Source organism: Rhodnius prolixus, unplaced genomic scaffold (assembly GCF_049639745.1).
Source record: "Rhodnius prolixus isolate KJV_2025 unplaced genomic scaffold, Rpr scaffold_9, whole genome shotgun sequence".
Taxonomy (NCBI): Eukaryota; Metazoa; Arthropoda; class Insecta; order Hemiptera; family Reduviidae; genus Rhodnius; species Rhodnius prolixus.
Genome location: NW_027411604.1, coordinates 21,752,347 through 21,767,251, shown reverse-complemented (window position 1 = coordinate 21,767,251; position 14,905 = coordinate 21,752,347). Strand labels below are relative to the sequence as shown.

The 14,905-nt window shown below is 34.8% G+C and overlaps 1 protein-coding gene across 9 annotated transcripts in view; it reads left to right on the top strand.

The window, feature by feature from the left end:
- LOC141454032 (uncharacterized) overlaps positions 1 to 14,905 on the top strand; it is a 403,048-nt gene that overhangs the window by 378,248 nt on the left and 9,895 nt on the right. For all 9 annotated transcript variants that reach the window (XM_074127802.1, XM_074127805.1, XM_074127803.1 and 6 more), the window contains 4 exons: positions 12,101 to 12,190; positions 12,285 to 12,428; positions 12,510 to 12,641; positions 14,050 to 14,182. In XM_074127802.1, coding sequence (XP_073983903.1) covers positions 12,101 to 12,190; positions 12,285 to 12,428; positions 12,510 to 12,641; positions 14,050 to 14,182 — 499 coding nt within the window. The remainder of the gene's footprint in view (positions 1 to 12,100; positions 12,191 to 12,284; positions 12,429 to 12,509; positions 12,642 to 14,049; positions 14,183 to 14,905) is intronic.

The window sequence follows — 14,905 nt, the reverse complement described above, 5'->3', positions numbered from 1 at the left end:
CTGGCTCATAGTGGTGGATCCATGTTTCATCACACGTTACAATTCTTTTGAAAAAAAACCTTCTCCTTCAGTCGAATATCGATTTTTCAACTGTTGACTGATTTGAAGCCGGGTTTCTTTGTGAGCGTCCGTGAGTTGTCTGGGCACGCATCTCGCACAGGTTTTCTTGTACTGCAGCTTGTTGTGAATAATGTTATGGACAGTTCCAACACTCGCGTTTACTTTTTCACTTATCAGTTCAACGGTGATACGCCTATTGTCCCGAATTAACGCGTCAATCCGAGATTCGAGAGAGGAAGTCCCAACTTCGATCGGTCGTACACTGCGTTGCTCGTCAGAAACTTTTGTACGGCCACTTTGAAACTGTTCTACCCATTTGTAAACGTTCGAACGATTCAAACAATTGTCTCCGTACACTTTTAACATTCTTTTGTGGATTTTACTACCTTTCTCACCTTCCGCGATTAAAAATCTGATCACGGCACGTTGTTCTTCCACGGTGCAATTCTCGAGCGGACTCGCCATCGTTAACTGAGTAAATTTGAGGTTATGTTTACAAAATATAATTGAACAGCTGATCAGATGTCATCGCAAGGTTGCCAACTTTATGTCCTGAAAGTTTCATACGGATCAGTTTAGCTGTTTTTGAGCAGTAGTAATTTGTCCCGTTACTTATTGAATGACCATCGTATGTAACAAAATATCTTGAGCCCAGATTAGAGTCGTTCGTTCTTTAATAAATCCAAGTTGACAGAGTTACTCCTCACATACAGGTTTTTCTAAACAAAATTTACAAATAGAAATCCATTGCTATAGATTTGTACTTAGTTTAGAAGGAAAATAATTGGTAGCCATTGAGGGTGTTTCAAAAAATGTTGACTTTTAAATTTTAAAGAGCGCCTGGCGGAAAATCAAAGTTCATTTAAACACAAAAAGTTTCGACCGTAGTAGAGCAAAATCGATTAATATTTAGAGGTCGCTACCATTGATCAACAAATTTTTGTTTTGCTTTTTTCTTTATAAAAAATCCTTATTAAATATTTTGTATCTTTTAAGATTATTAGCAAAACATGTAATTGTACAAAGTTTATTTAAATATAATTTGCTATAAAGACAATGCAGTTGGATTCATTTTGATGGCCATTTTACTTTCAAAGTTATGAATAATTAAAGAAGCTGTATTTTTTTAATAAAAAATACACATTTTTGAAAGATTTCAATTTATTAACGTTAAAATCGCTTCATTTTTTATGTGTTTCGTACAGAATTTAAAAAAACAAATAATTTTTGTTACTGAAACTTCTAAATTAAGGAATATTTTGCATTTATTGTTATAATTCGAAATTGATTTACTATCAATCAATCATACAAAAAGCGGCCTCTAAATATTAATCGATTTTGCTTTAATATGGACGAAACTTTTTGTTTTTAAATGAACTTTGATTTTTCCGCCCGGCGCTCTTTAAAATTTAAAAGTCAACATTTTGTAGCCATTTTGATATAATCCTGGAAAGCCTGAGGAAAATTTTGCGTCAATATTTGCTAGCTTAACTCTGTACGTGCAACTAAATCCACACCAAGATCACAGCTAATTGAGAATGTGGATTAACCAGTAACGGGCTCGCATTGTAATGGGAACTGTATCTTAAGAGATGTAAGCAGTATTTTTTAATTACTTAAGGCCATTGAACCAACCAATTAATGCTATTAATTGCAGCTTATCTGTGATTGAAATAAGAGACCTCCAAAAAAAAAAAAAACTAATTTACAAACTCCTTTACTCTTGGAATAAGTGTGTCTTAAATTTAGATTTAAAAGGATGAGAAGACCTCTTGCTGGGATGGTTATAGAGAAACGTTTAGGTAAAATGAGCGCCCAAGGAAGCAACTAAATCCCTACAGCTTAATTCACCAGGGGATATCGACATTTAGGACGAGGGTGAAAGATAAGAGTGAAAGAGTCAAATCCTTTCTCTTTTTTTTTTTCTTTGGCTTCACCATCCTCCATGGTACAGCGATGGAAGCAATAGGGTTTACGTACCAGCGGCTGCTGGAGGTAATTGGTGAGACCAAGATAAAAGAAGGCCTTCCACTGAGATAGGTCCCCAGAGAATGGGGATGCGGAAAAAGGGGAATCAGTACAGGGATCTGTTATAAACGGAAAAGTCTTTAAAAGGAAAAAAGAAAGAACTTACCAAAGCAGGATCGATACTGTGTCAGTGTTCCTGATTGTGGCATTCATTCTTGCATCGTCTCCTCTTCAGAAAGGTTCAATGGGCATACTTGGAATACTGGACACAACCTAATCATTAAACACCAGTAACTTCTCTAACTTGCTACTGAATCCTTTTAATTTTTTAAGATCGTGTCAAAGTATAGGTTACGACTTTTTTCACTTGAAATATCTATTTTGAAAACCCCTGAGTGTGAATACGCAAAATAAAATTTGTAAATCTTTTGTGGTCCTACAACTTCTGATTTGAAAAAAAATTTCGAATAAGAACACTTCTGGGTGAAGCATTTTTCTTTTTAGGATGTCCCAGAAAGCCTTATTTCAATGAATGTATTGATTCTTTTCTGTTAGTTATTACTTGATTCTAATTTTTTTTTTGCGTTTATTTTTGCTACAATCAGCGCGTTGGCGCTATAAGTAACAATGATAACAGAGTAACAAATGAAGTAAACGAGTTGAGAAGTTACCCAGCGGTAACACTCCAAAATATTAGGCTATTAGTCGCTTTCTTCACTTGAGAGAAGATCACGAGGCCAGACTGTCTCTTAAGGCGTCTGGCCGGGTTATCAGGAAGAGTTCTTGAGGAAAGATTTTGAGCTAGTGGATTTATATGAGATTGCAGGCTGAAGTGGAGAGTTTCCTGAATCGGGTCTTGGCGACTTGGGTGATAAAAGGAATGTTAAGGTCAGTGTGTATAGTCCAGGTTGGAGACATAGAATGGAGCGTTTACAATAGTTCGAAGTATTTTAGATTGAAGGGACTGAATTATTCACTGTGTAAAATAGTTTATGTATAATATGTACTACAAAAAACAACAGTATATGTTTATTAAGGGATTAATTACAAGTTAATAATAAGAATACTTTTAATGAGAAATTTGAGCTTGATGTTTTTTAATATTTGGTCGTATAAATGATAATGCTACTCTCATATCGTCTTCTACATTTAATATATAATTTTTATTGGATGCATTTCCAAAATTTGGCGGCACTTTTGTGTGCCGCGGCACAGTGGTTGAGAATCACTGCTCTATATGGACGCAAGAAAGAACTCTATGGGGCACCCAAACACTCGAATCTTTATCGCATCCAATCTCTTCAATCCAAAAACCTTACGCCCCCCTAGTCAACGCTCCCTTCTACGTCTCCAACTACACTGTTCACAGTAGCCTTAAAAATTCCCTTTATTTCTCTTATATTGCGAAATCCCGACACCTAAAATTCCATACCCAACTAACCTGTCATACGAATCCTTCAGTCCAAACCCTCTTAATCTAACTTTTCCTTACTAATCCACCGCCCAGTAGGACAGTCATGAACCTTCTGCTTTAATGGCTTTACAACTATCGTCCGCCTGATGACCGTTGTTGCCTTTCAACTGATCAGCGCCTTCTTATGGACCTACTGCAAGACATCTGTTTTATTTGTTGCATTCATTTCTGTGCAGTTGTGAAAATCTCAATAACGGTATTAAAATAACAATAGAGCTTCCCTTGGCAATACAGAGGAGAGCTTAAAGCCAGTAAGCTTTTAATCCGAACATCAATAAGGGCAAATAAAAGCTTCAGGAAATGTCCCCTTTTTTTATTAAAATAGGAAACTTTTTAATGAATCTCCGTTTGATAAATCTTCCTTCGTTATTTATCCTCCCTTTCCAAAAATCCCAAGTTGATAATAATTGCTATCAGGGACTAATTCTCTTTTCTGGAAAAATATCCATTATGTACAAACTTAGAAATAATAGAGCGTCACCTTTCCTTCGTTGATAGGCTACCCTCCAGCGCTAAGCTTAAGCTGAATGATGGAGTCCAAGTAAGTTCACCCCTTAATCCTTCTTTTGAGAACTTTTACTTCCTTTCACCGGACTTCGTCAAGTCTCTTCTGTTTGTTAAAGAAAAAAGTTTACTTTATTTTTTATTACAACAAAGTTGTTAACGGTCTTCACAAATAGCATTTGTAACCCTTTTGCCATGCAAAGTTACAATTTTTTAAATTGTATTTAATGTCAACCGTTACTTTAACTCAATAAGTTTATTTCATTGCTGAGAATCCTGCATTCCTATCTCCTCACTCTGATCTTATTACTGCTGCAAGGGCTCTTCAATTGCACATTAATGCTCTCCAAATGGCGAATCAAATTTAACGTTACCATACAAGGTATGGCTATTAAATAACGAGACTGATGCTGCTACAGAAGAACTATGCATGCCCCAAATCCTAACGACCGATAGCTGTGCAGCGTAAAGCCCTTCTCTATCGATTGCAGCGTCTCACCTGCTTGTAGAGAAATCTGTCTGACCGGAACCGTCGTTTGTGTAAGAGGTGTTAGTTTCGTTTTGCCGAAAACATGATACTACACATGTAGTAGAGCAACGAATTGTCGTGAAATTTCACATGATACTTGGTAAAACCGCTACTGATACTTATCTTTTATTAAAAGAAGTTTATAGCGATGAATATTAATCACGTGCGCGAGTTTTTGAGTGGTTCAAGCGTTTCCAAAATGGCCGAGAAGACGTCGGAGATGATGACCGCCCAGGTCGCCCTTCCACGTCCAAAACGGATGAAAATATCGATTATAATTAATCAAAATTACTACCGTGAGGTACTTGCTTAACTCCATGACAAGTAAAGACGACCCAATTTGTGGAAGAACAAGTCTTGGGTTCTCCATCAAGACAACGCGCCGGCTCACACTGCATTGTCGTGTCAAGACGTTTCTAGCCAAAGTACAACATCCCAGTTTTAGGCCATCCGAACTTCAACGCTACGTGCAGAGTGCAATGAAGAAGTAGATGTCAAACAGATAATAATGCAAGAGAAAGAAAAATAACGCCAAATACTTAGATGCATACATTCCAGCAATATTAACGTACTTCAATCCAGTATAATTCATCGATAAATACGAGTGTACTTAAATCGGTGTAACCAGAAGAGATCATGAAGGCAAGCGCATATTGAGTGCTGTTATAAACATGGTGGAGCACTGTGTTGCATTAATATAGGTTTAAAATGAGTGGATATATGTAAATATGCAGTAGGTATTCAGGTGCTAGTTTGTGTGATTAGTAATTGTTGCTGGCTAAATGATGAAAACTGATACAAAAAAAATGTTCGAGAAAAAATATTGCTTTTTATTTTAGCATTCAGGAAATAAGGCAAAACAAATAAGGTCTTATTTGTTAGTTCTTTCAAAATATTTAGAGTTTAATGGTTGGTAGATTTATAAGAAGCCATTTTGGAATTATAAAACATATGGTTGAAATATTTTTGTTTATAAAATTAACTAATTAATGGGTGATAACAAAACGTGTATACGATCCTTTTCGTGTCCACGTTGTATTTATAATTATTTTCTATAACCGTATAACCACTAGAAATACCACACTAAAAAACATATGGGCTAATAGATACAGTTAATTTATTTTATAGCAGCAGGATGTGTGAATTAAGAGTAGAATTAAAACTGTCCGGTAGGACAGTTGTATAAGGGTTGACCATCAAAAACTGCACGAAAAAGTGTAAAGTTGAAAAACACCCAACTTTGACAATTTTTTTCTATTTTTCTATAAAAGATAAAATTCCCAAATTTTCTTTAAATCTTACTCCAAACCATCCTTTATAACTGTAATTTTTTTGCAACCACCCAGATCTAATGGGTTTCGAGAAAAAAGTTGCTAAAAATGAGCAAAAACGGCTTTTTCAAAAAATGTTCTTGTTCTTGTTGTTCTTCTTCTTCTTCTTCTTCTTCTTCTTGTTACCTTTTTTGTAAACAACGTAGCGCCTAAACGCGTGAACCGATTTTCATGAATGAGGTGTCATTCGATTCGGAATTTTATGTAGATGTGCCTTTTGGGGGTCTCGATGCTGTACATCGAATGGAAGAGGAGTTAGCCCCCTTTATGTAAGGCCCCCTCCAAAATTATTATTACTAATTACTCTGTAAATCTTGGCCCGATTTTGATAAAATTTGGTAGGGTGATAGGGTTAGGGCTCCCCTACGTAACATTAAAGCGACGATCAGCTCTAACACTTTTTAAGGGGAAGTATAGCAATCGTTGCAAATTATCGACACGTGAACCGATTTTCATGAATGAAGTGTCATTCGAATCGAAATTTTGTACAGATTTGCACTTTAAAAGTCTCGACGCCGTGCCTCATAAGGAGGGGAGTTTGCCCCACCCAAATAAGACCCTTTCTAAAACTATTATTACCAATATTTCTATAACGCTTAGTCCGATTTTGATAAAATTCAGCCCGAATAAGTGGTTAAAGCTCCTCTACGTGGCTGTGAAGTGCCATCATGCTCTTACACCTACTAAGAGGAAGTACTGCAATCGTTAAAATTATCAATGAGTGAACCGATTTACATCAATGAATTGTCGTTCGATTCAAAATCTTTGCCTTTTAGGGAGAAGTACTGTAATCGCAGTTTATTTTTCTTGCTCCTCTTAAAAGGAAGTACTGAAATCGCAGTTTAATTTTGCTATTTACGTACAAATACCTTCCTATTTTATTCAAAACGCTTTCTCAAAAAAATGGTTATTGAGGATGGTTTGGGGACCGCAACTATAACCATTCTTTAAAAAGATCTCTCCAGTGGTAGTTACGGTTCCGATTTAACACCTTATCAGGTTATAATGATAGAATAGCTTATTCCAAATTTTAAAAAATCTGTAAAGCAGACGTAACTTTGCTAATAGACAAAAAGGAAAATCTATCCAAAAGGTACAAAAATCTCCTTAACAAAAACTTACAGTTTAAAAAGTTAAGTATAAGGGTTGATTAAACGCCAAAAGGTACACAAATCAGCAAGTACCCAACATTTCATTGATATTATTTAAGTAATTTTACCGCATTAATTTTCATTAATATTTTTTAAGAATTTATTAGATGTCACATACCCTTATGCTGGCCAGTTCATTCATAATAGTTATAATTGTGATAAAATGTATATTATATCTTCGTATAAATAGGTACTTTATTTTAACTCTATTCCAAATTATTCTTCTGATTTCTCTTTAATGTGCCCTTTATTCTGAAGTTGTCACATATACATGCATGTTAAATTAGAAAAAGACAAATTTAGAGTCGGCTACTGTTTAAATTTGAATCACGGAGGATTTAAAACAATATTTCAGTCTTGAATTCGTCTTACCGAAATATTCGTGAGGACAAATAACACACAGTTAATAACAAGTAGATTATTCAACATTATTTATTCATTTCTCAATTGTAATTTAATTTAGTTCCCCTAATTTTACTTATAGTAAAATACTGGAATAATTAGCTGTCCTAAAAATATGCATATCTTATTTATTTTATATTACATATACACAACATTGTGGGAAGAACATCTAGATGGAGAATGTAATTGAAGAAAACTATATTATTTACGATAAAGCCAGATTGACTACTACATAAAATAACAATTGCTTTAATCGAAGAATGAACTTAAACCGACGATTTTTATTTAAAAATAAAAATAAATAAACAAAATCATTGATGTATGTTGGTGTAAGCAATTTTTAAAAAAGTTTATGAATTTTTTAGCCTCATATTTTTTTATTTTTTATAACGTTTTCTTTTTCACCTGTAATTAATAGTTTGATTATTATAGATAAATAGATATTACAGTCAATCTAAGTTAAATGGTGTGCTACTTGAACAAATATTTTGTAGATGAAAATGGCCAGCATAAGGGTATGTGACATCTAATAAATTCTTAAAAAATATTAATGAAAATTAATGCGGTAAAATTACTTAAATAATATCAATGAAATGTTGGGTACTTGCTGATTTGTGTACCTTTTGGCGTTTAATCAACCCTTATACTTAACTTTTTAAACTGTATCTATATAGGTAAGAAGGGCTGTAATTATAGTGTGTCTTAAGGGGGCCTAATCTTGCCTATTTAGGAGGGATAATGGAGTGAAGTGGTCTCTTATAAGAGACTATTATTGGCTGGAGAGTTCTCACTGTCTCTGAGACACACTCTGCCGAACAAATAACCCAACTTACTTCCTACATTCCCGCAACAGTCAACTACAATTACCTATTTGTTATGCTTACAAATATAACTCATATAATACATACTTTATAATCGTGAATTTAATGACTTTACGATTGTATTTGTCTTTATTTAAGATTTTAATTGGTAATCTTCATTTTACAAGTTTTAGCTATCCAAATTATTTGTTTCGTTTCACTTTTCTACCAGCTTTTTATTAAAGATATGGCCTTCATAGAAAACTTAATACCAGGGGCTACTAATTTGACTTCTAATGAGTAAATACAGAAAATTATTAGGTTTGATAAATAATAACGTTATTGTTATTAGAATAAAAATAAAGAAGTATAGATTTTGGGTATAAATATTGAGATTTTAATGAAGGGCGATGATTGTAATGCGGTTTGTTAAATCAACAATTTTTCGTGAAAAAAACTAAAATACGAGGGTCGTTTGAAAAGTCCGTGCAAAGTCAGAGAGATAGCACCACTGGCGCGTATCGAGGTTATGTTTAGTTAGTAGCATCTCTTGGAAGAACACACACCAAGTTTCAGCCAGATCGGTCTATTTCTTTGTGTTTGGCATTCGTTTGAATCGAGGAAGTCGAGTGATTTTCAAAAAATGGACGAAAAAGAATTTCGTGTGTTGATTAAACACTACTTTATGAAAGGCAAAACGCCTCAGGAGACTAAAGAGAAGCTTGATAAACATTATGGTGACTCTGCACCTTCGATTAGAACAGTTTATAATTGGTTTCAAAATTTTCGAAGCCATATGGGCACAAGTGACGCTGAACGTTCTGGACGCCCTGTTGAGGTTACTACTCCAGAAATCATTGATAAAATCCATGATATGGTGATGGATGACAGAAGAGTGAAGGTGCGTGAGATTGCTAGTGCTGTGGGCATCTCGAATGAACGGGTACATAATATTTTGCATCAACATTTGGACATGACAAAGCTATCCGCAAGATGGGTGCCGCGATTGCTCACGCTTGATCAAAAACGAAATCGTGTGAAGTGTTGCAAGGACGGTTTGCAGCTGTTCCAGAAGAATCCGCAGGACTTTAAGCGTCGTTTCGTCACTGTGGATGAAACATGGATACATCACTACACTCCTGAGACCAAACAACAATCTAAACAATGGGTTACCAAGGGGGAATCTGCGCCAAAAAAAGGCGAAGACCGTTCCTTCGGCCGAAAAGATTATGGCGACTGTCTTTTGGGATTCACAAGGAATAATCCTCATCGACTATCTGGAAAAGGGTAAAACTATTACAGGTGCATATTATTCATCGTTATTGGACCGTTTGAAAACCGAGCTGCAAGAAAAACGCCCACGATTGGCCCACAAAAAAGTCCTTTTCCATCACGACAACGCACCAGCTCACTCCTCAGCAGTTGTGGTCGCAAAATTAATGGAAATAGGGTTCCAACTCGTTTCACATCCCCCCTATTCTCCAGACTTTGCTCCCTCGGACTACTATTTGTTCCCCAATATGAAGAAATGGCTGGCGGGAAAAAGATTTTATTCAAACGAGGAGGTGATTGCAGAAACGAATGGCTATTTTTCAGACTTGGACAAATCCTATTATTCGGAAGGGATCAACAAACTAGAGCAGCGTTGGACGAAGTGTTTAAGCCTAAAAGGAGACTATGTTGAAAAATAAAAAAGGTTTACCCCAAAAAATTAAGTAGTTTTTATTTTTGCACGGAGTTTTCAAACGACCCTCGTATTGTTTGTAGTGACAGAAGATTGAAGAACTTACCCAGCTAGATTTCAAGAAGCTAAGCAGATATTACTGTTTTATTGTCCGGTCAATTCGCAACAGATGTGCTTTTGGTAGGGATAGAGACCATGTTCGAAGATGAATCGGTTTGCGCGAGGAGAAAAAGCATTTTGTAAAATATAGCAAAGCGTCAAATCAGAAGAAATTGCTCTAATTTGCATTCAAAAAAGGCTGTTTTCTTATGCAAAATAAATCAGTTCAAAACTGTTTATTTTTTTTGGAATCTTTTTTCTTTTTAGAAACACATTGCCAAATTTTTTGGCACAGATCTACACTTTTACTCATTCAATTTTGCCAAATTGTGTTTTTGACAATGTGATGGAAAACACCTTTATTTTTAGATCTATTTTTAGCGTCATTTATTGATATTATTATAAAAAGAATCTGTTAATCATTTGTAATGCAATGTGCTCTTTCTACCAATAATTGCATTAAAATCAATAGTATTAAAAGTAGATACGTAGTAATGCTTTCTCAGGCGGGCTTATTATCAAACTGCCAAGAGGCGTGGCCATATTTAACTGAATAAAGTTTTTAAATTACTCGTATTTGTATTTCCATACTAAAACCCACCTGGACGTGCGGTATTGAACTGTTGGGTTCAACGAAACGCTCCAAACTTCACAGAATTCAATCTCTTCAGTCTAAAATTCTCCGGACTATCGTTAACACTCCACGTTTCAAATCTAACCATCCACACAGACTTGGAAATTCCTGGTTTGTAGGTCAGGTTGCCACGAACTCGCTACAAAAAGTTTTCACCAGAACTTGATTCTACAATCCTCTGGTCCGCCATTTATCATCTCATCACCATCCAGATCATCCTCCCAGACGATTAAAATCAGCCAGTGGCCTCGCGATTTTCTCTCTTCTGAAGAGAGTAGCTAATCCGGGAGACCAATTAGAGAGTGTTATCACTGGGTAACTTCTCCCCTCAATTAGTGAGTTCGTAGTGGTGTTGGTTATTGTCATTGTTACTAATGGTGTATCTAGCGCTGGCGTAACTTAACAAATAAATTTAAAAAAAAAAAAAAATTGTATTTAATAGTTTGACCGTTGGTTGCGAACTGTGATCCTCTCATTTACAAATCTATGCACGAAACTCTTATTTCAAAATCAACCTTTAAAATTGCATACGTATACCTAAATGGTTGGAGGGAGGAATTCTGCGTGTAGCCTTACATCCAAACTGTTGTACTTACTGGCTCACGGGGTTCAAAAGTCAAATGGTGTGGTTATGATGTGCAAAACATGTTGAACCCAAATTCTTAAAAATCTCTAGATCGATGCTATTTCAAAACTGGTCTATTTGTAGAAAGAATAACAAGCACGCTACCAGCAAACGCCAAGTTGATATCAATGGTTTTAATTTAAGCTAAATTAAAGTTTTAATATCAATACTCTTAAAGATGGATTCTGTTTTTATCAAGTTAAAAGCTGGATTTAATAGGAGAGTATCTTACTCATTCGCTTACATAAATTAAATCCTTTAATAAAATATTTGCTAATCGCAGTTTAAAGTTAGGCGTAACTTGAGCCAAAACTGAAGTAGACTAAATCTCATTAACAGTTCAGCTTAACACTGTCTCTTCACCCGTCCATTGTGTTTATTTATCAAATATCTTTGCTCATACGCATCCATTATCTTAGTATTCAGTGTGTGCATACGTGTTTGTATAAGACTTAGGGCAGTGATTTATGGCGGCAGCTTAAAACGCCAAGTTCAACATTCTAAAGTTATATACGTACATTTATGCTGTTAAAATTCTAGGCTTTTGACTTTCAATTTCTTTGTTCTTCGTTGTTAGCTTCTGCGGTGACATCCTCTTTCAGATAATTTGTGAATTGAAATCTGGCGAAACAAAACTAGTATGATCTCTTACAAAAAATTAAATGTAAAAATTTTCTGTGGTTCAATTTTAAATTCTAGAATAAGTACATAGAGTAACAGAGTAATAGTCAAAGATATTAAGTATAAAATAGCAAATTGTTTTGAAAACATACTTCTAATTTAATAATGCCCTATTAGTACTACAAAAATACAGGTTCTATTTGATGTTTTGTTTACAGACGAGAATGCATCAGTTACAAACAACATTGAACAAACTAAGTTTAGAAAACGAAGCCCTAAAGTCCCAACTTCATTCCCTAGAGTCTGCAGTAAGTATAATTATTATAAAACTATACTAAAAGCTACAATTCTTAGTTTTATCAATATTAATTGGCGAAATTCTTTTTTTCTATTTAATTACAGCAGGGTACCCAAGAGGAAGCTGTACAAGAACGCCTTAGACTTGCAGAAGAAGAAAATTCTAGACTTTTAGTTGAAAGAGAGAAATGTGAAAAGTGTTTAGATCAAGTCGCACATCAAGTAGTTCAAGCATTACTTTCGCAAAAAGTAAGTTTTGGATAGTTTTTTTCTTTTTCAGGTAAAATTGTTAATTTTTTTAAAAAAAATAATATTTGAATAATCACACAGGGTCTGAGGGAAGAGATAACCTCACTTAGAGACAAAGTAAAGGAACTTGAAAAGCAGAATTATACATTAAGCACATTGCTGCTACAGCAGATACCATCCAAACAATCTGTAAATAAGCAGAAGGGACACATAGTAAGTTCCATTTATGTCGAATTATAATTTGCAATAGATAGTTTTCTTAAATTATTGTTAAAATATTTCGAAGCTGTATATAGTTTAAAAATGCTTTATTTTTCACGTAGTACAGACTAATCTTGAGTTAAATTAACGGACTTTAAAATTACTTAAATTTCTTATTATAGAATAAGAAAGATGGCGGTATGATAACGCTGTAATTAGAAAATTTAAACCAAATTTAAAAAACGGTCAATAGACCGGTCGTGGTAGGTTTAGTGTTAAATACATCAATTCAAAAATAATAATAAAATATCTCTATTTCTAGCGGTCAGAAAAGTGTGATATTTTGCTCAAATGTAGACTTTAGTTATCTCTACAATTGACAATAATTTCAATATTCTAGCTGCCTTAACACCAGAGTTAAGGGATGTTGAAAATTGAAGGTTTTGCAACTCACTCATTTTGTTGTTAGCGTCTAGCGAATCGCGTCCTCTCAGTAATCAGATATCAACGTATTTTTAAGTATTTGAATTGTTTCAAAGGCGCTTAGATGTACAAAAATAGTTGAAATTGTCTTACGTCTTCAACGAAGCTTTTGTTGAAGTGGTAGTTAGGTTCATTTGCGAAAACCAGCGTTCATCTTCACTTGAAGATATTGGAATGGCATACAAATTGCATATCAAATGCAATAGTTTTTCTGGATATGTCTTTTCAATAATATATTCACGAAATGAACGAATTATTTCTGATTCCCTTCAGTCGCATTCTGATTGACCAGTTTCTAGTTCTCTATGTCTCCGAATGTCAGTTGAGTATTTAATATCTTTAGGCCTAATGTTTTTTGATCAAGTACACGATCAAGTATACGCCAACTCATCGTCTTTCTTATCAACCTATCCATCTTCTTGTCATTGATTCTTTCAATAAAATTTACTTGGGGTTGATGGAAGGACGTGGACCAATCAACAATTTTTTTGGTTATTTTCGTGTAATTTTTCTGTTAAGATTTTGTTAAAACTTCTAAAATGTGTCAAAAATGGTGGTGGAATGCCGTTTTTAGTGCGTTCTATGACAAAAATTAGATAACCTAATTATAGTTTTATAGCAACACGTAATTATTATGTGAGTAGTTTTGATTTTTAATTTTGACAAATTCATTTAAAATTTGTAGACACCGAGTAGTCACAAACGTGCGAAAAATTTAAGTTTTTAGACTGTAAAGGTTATCAAATATAGTTACAATTATTACAAACTAAAATTTTCATTGTAATCATCAAAAGATGTTCTTTTTTACTTTCCTTTTTTAGAGTCTTCAAGCCTTATTATTGGCATAAAATATCTGCTTTTAAAAATTTCAAGTTAATTAAAAAATAATTTTTGAAGTTATGATAAAAGATTATTTACTAAATCTCATTATTTACAGGAAGTGTGCGTACGGCCGGTCAGTTGCGATGAAGGACGATTAAAGTGGCGCGGGGAACCTCTACTCTGGTTACCCTTGCACCGACCATCTTCCCTCAATTTAGAAACCCAGCGAGGATTACTGCCTACTACTGGTAAATACTTGTGCCACCAGCTTACAGTTCAAATAAATACGCTCCAGTTTGAAATTCTAGTTCGTCATATCCGCTGGAATTAATAGCGCAGCAATCATGGTGGAAATGATGTTTAATTGTCGATAAGGAACGTTGTGGGTGGAAAACCCAAATTTTCCAGCCTTTTTGCTCTTTCGGAGCAATGGTCCCTTCTATTGCAGCGATTTAAGTATACTAGTATTTATTGAATACTCGGATTGAGAGAGAGTACATGTTGCTGGAGAAGATAATACCCAAGGAACGAAAGGATGCCTCTAAATGCTTGTATAAAGTATGGAGCATTTCCTTTCTTCCTTTTGCTTGCTTATAATGATACTTATCAAGGCGCCACGGTAGCCGAGCGGTTAGAGGCGAGACCTGCGAAGCTAATATGTATTGTGGTACTGGGTTCGATTCCCGGTCTTAGGCCTTGGATTTTATTTAATGGTTTATAAAAGAAATTTACAGTAAAGTAAGTTTGCTAGTCGCCTCCGTCCACGACACCTAATTGGTAGTTGGACGTTAAGCCCCGCCTGAAAAAATAGGCGATTACTTTACTTACTACTTTTACTTTACTAATGATACTTATCATATGTTCTTCTTCATCTCCTTCATTGCATCTCTGCACATAACAGTAAAGATCTCTTATTGGTACTGTACAGGTTATGAGCCACAAACTGAGTGATTAGATGTTAATCTACTTAT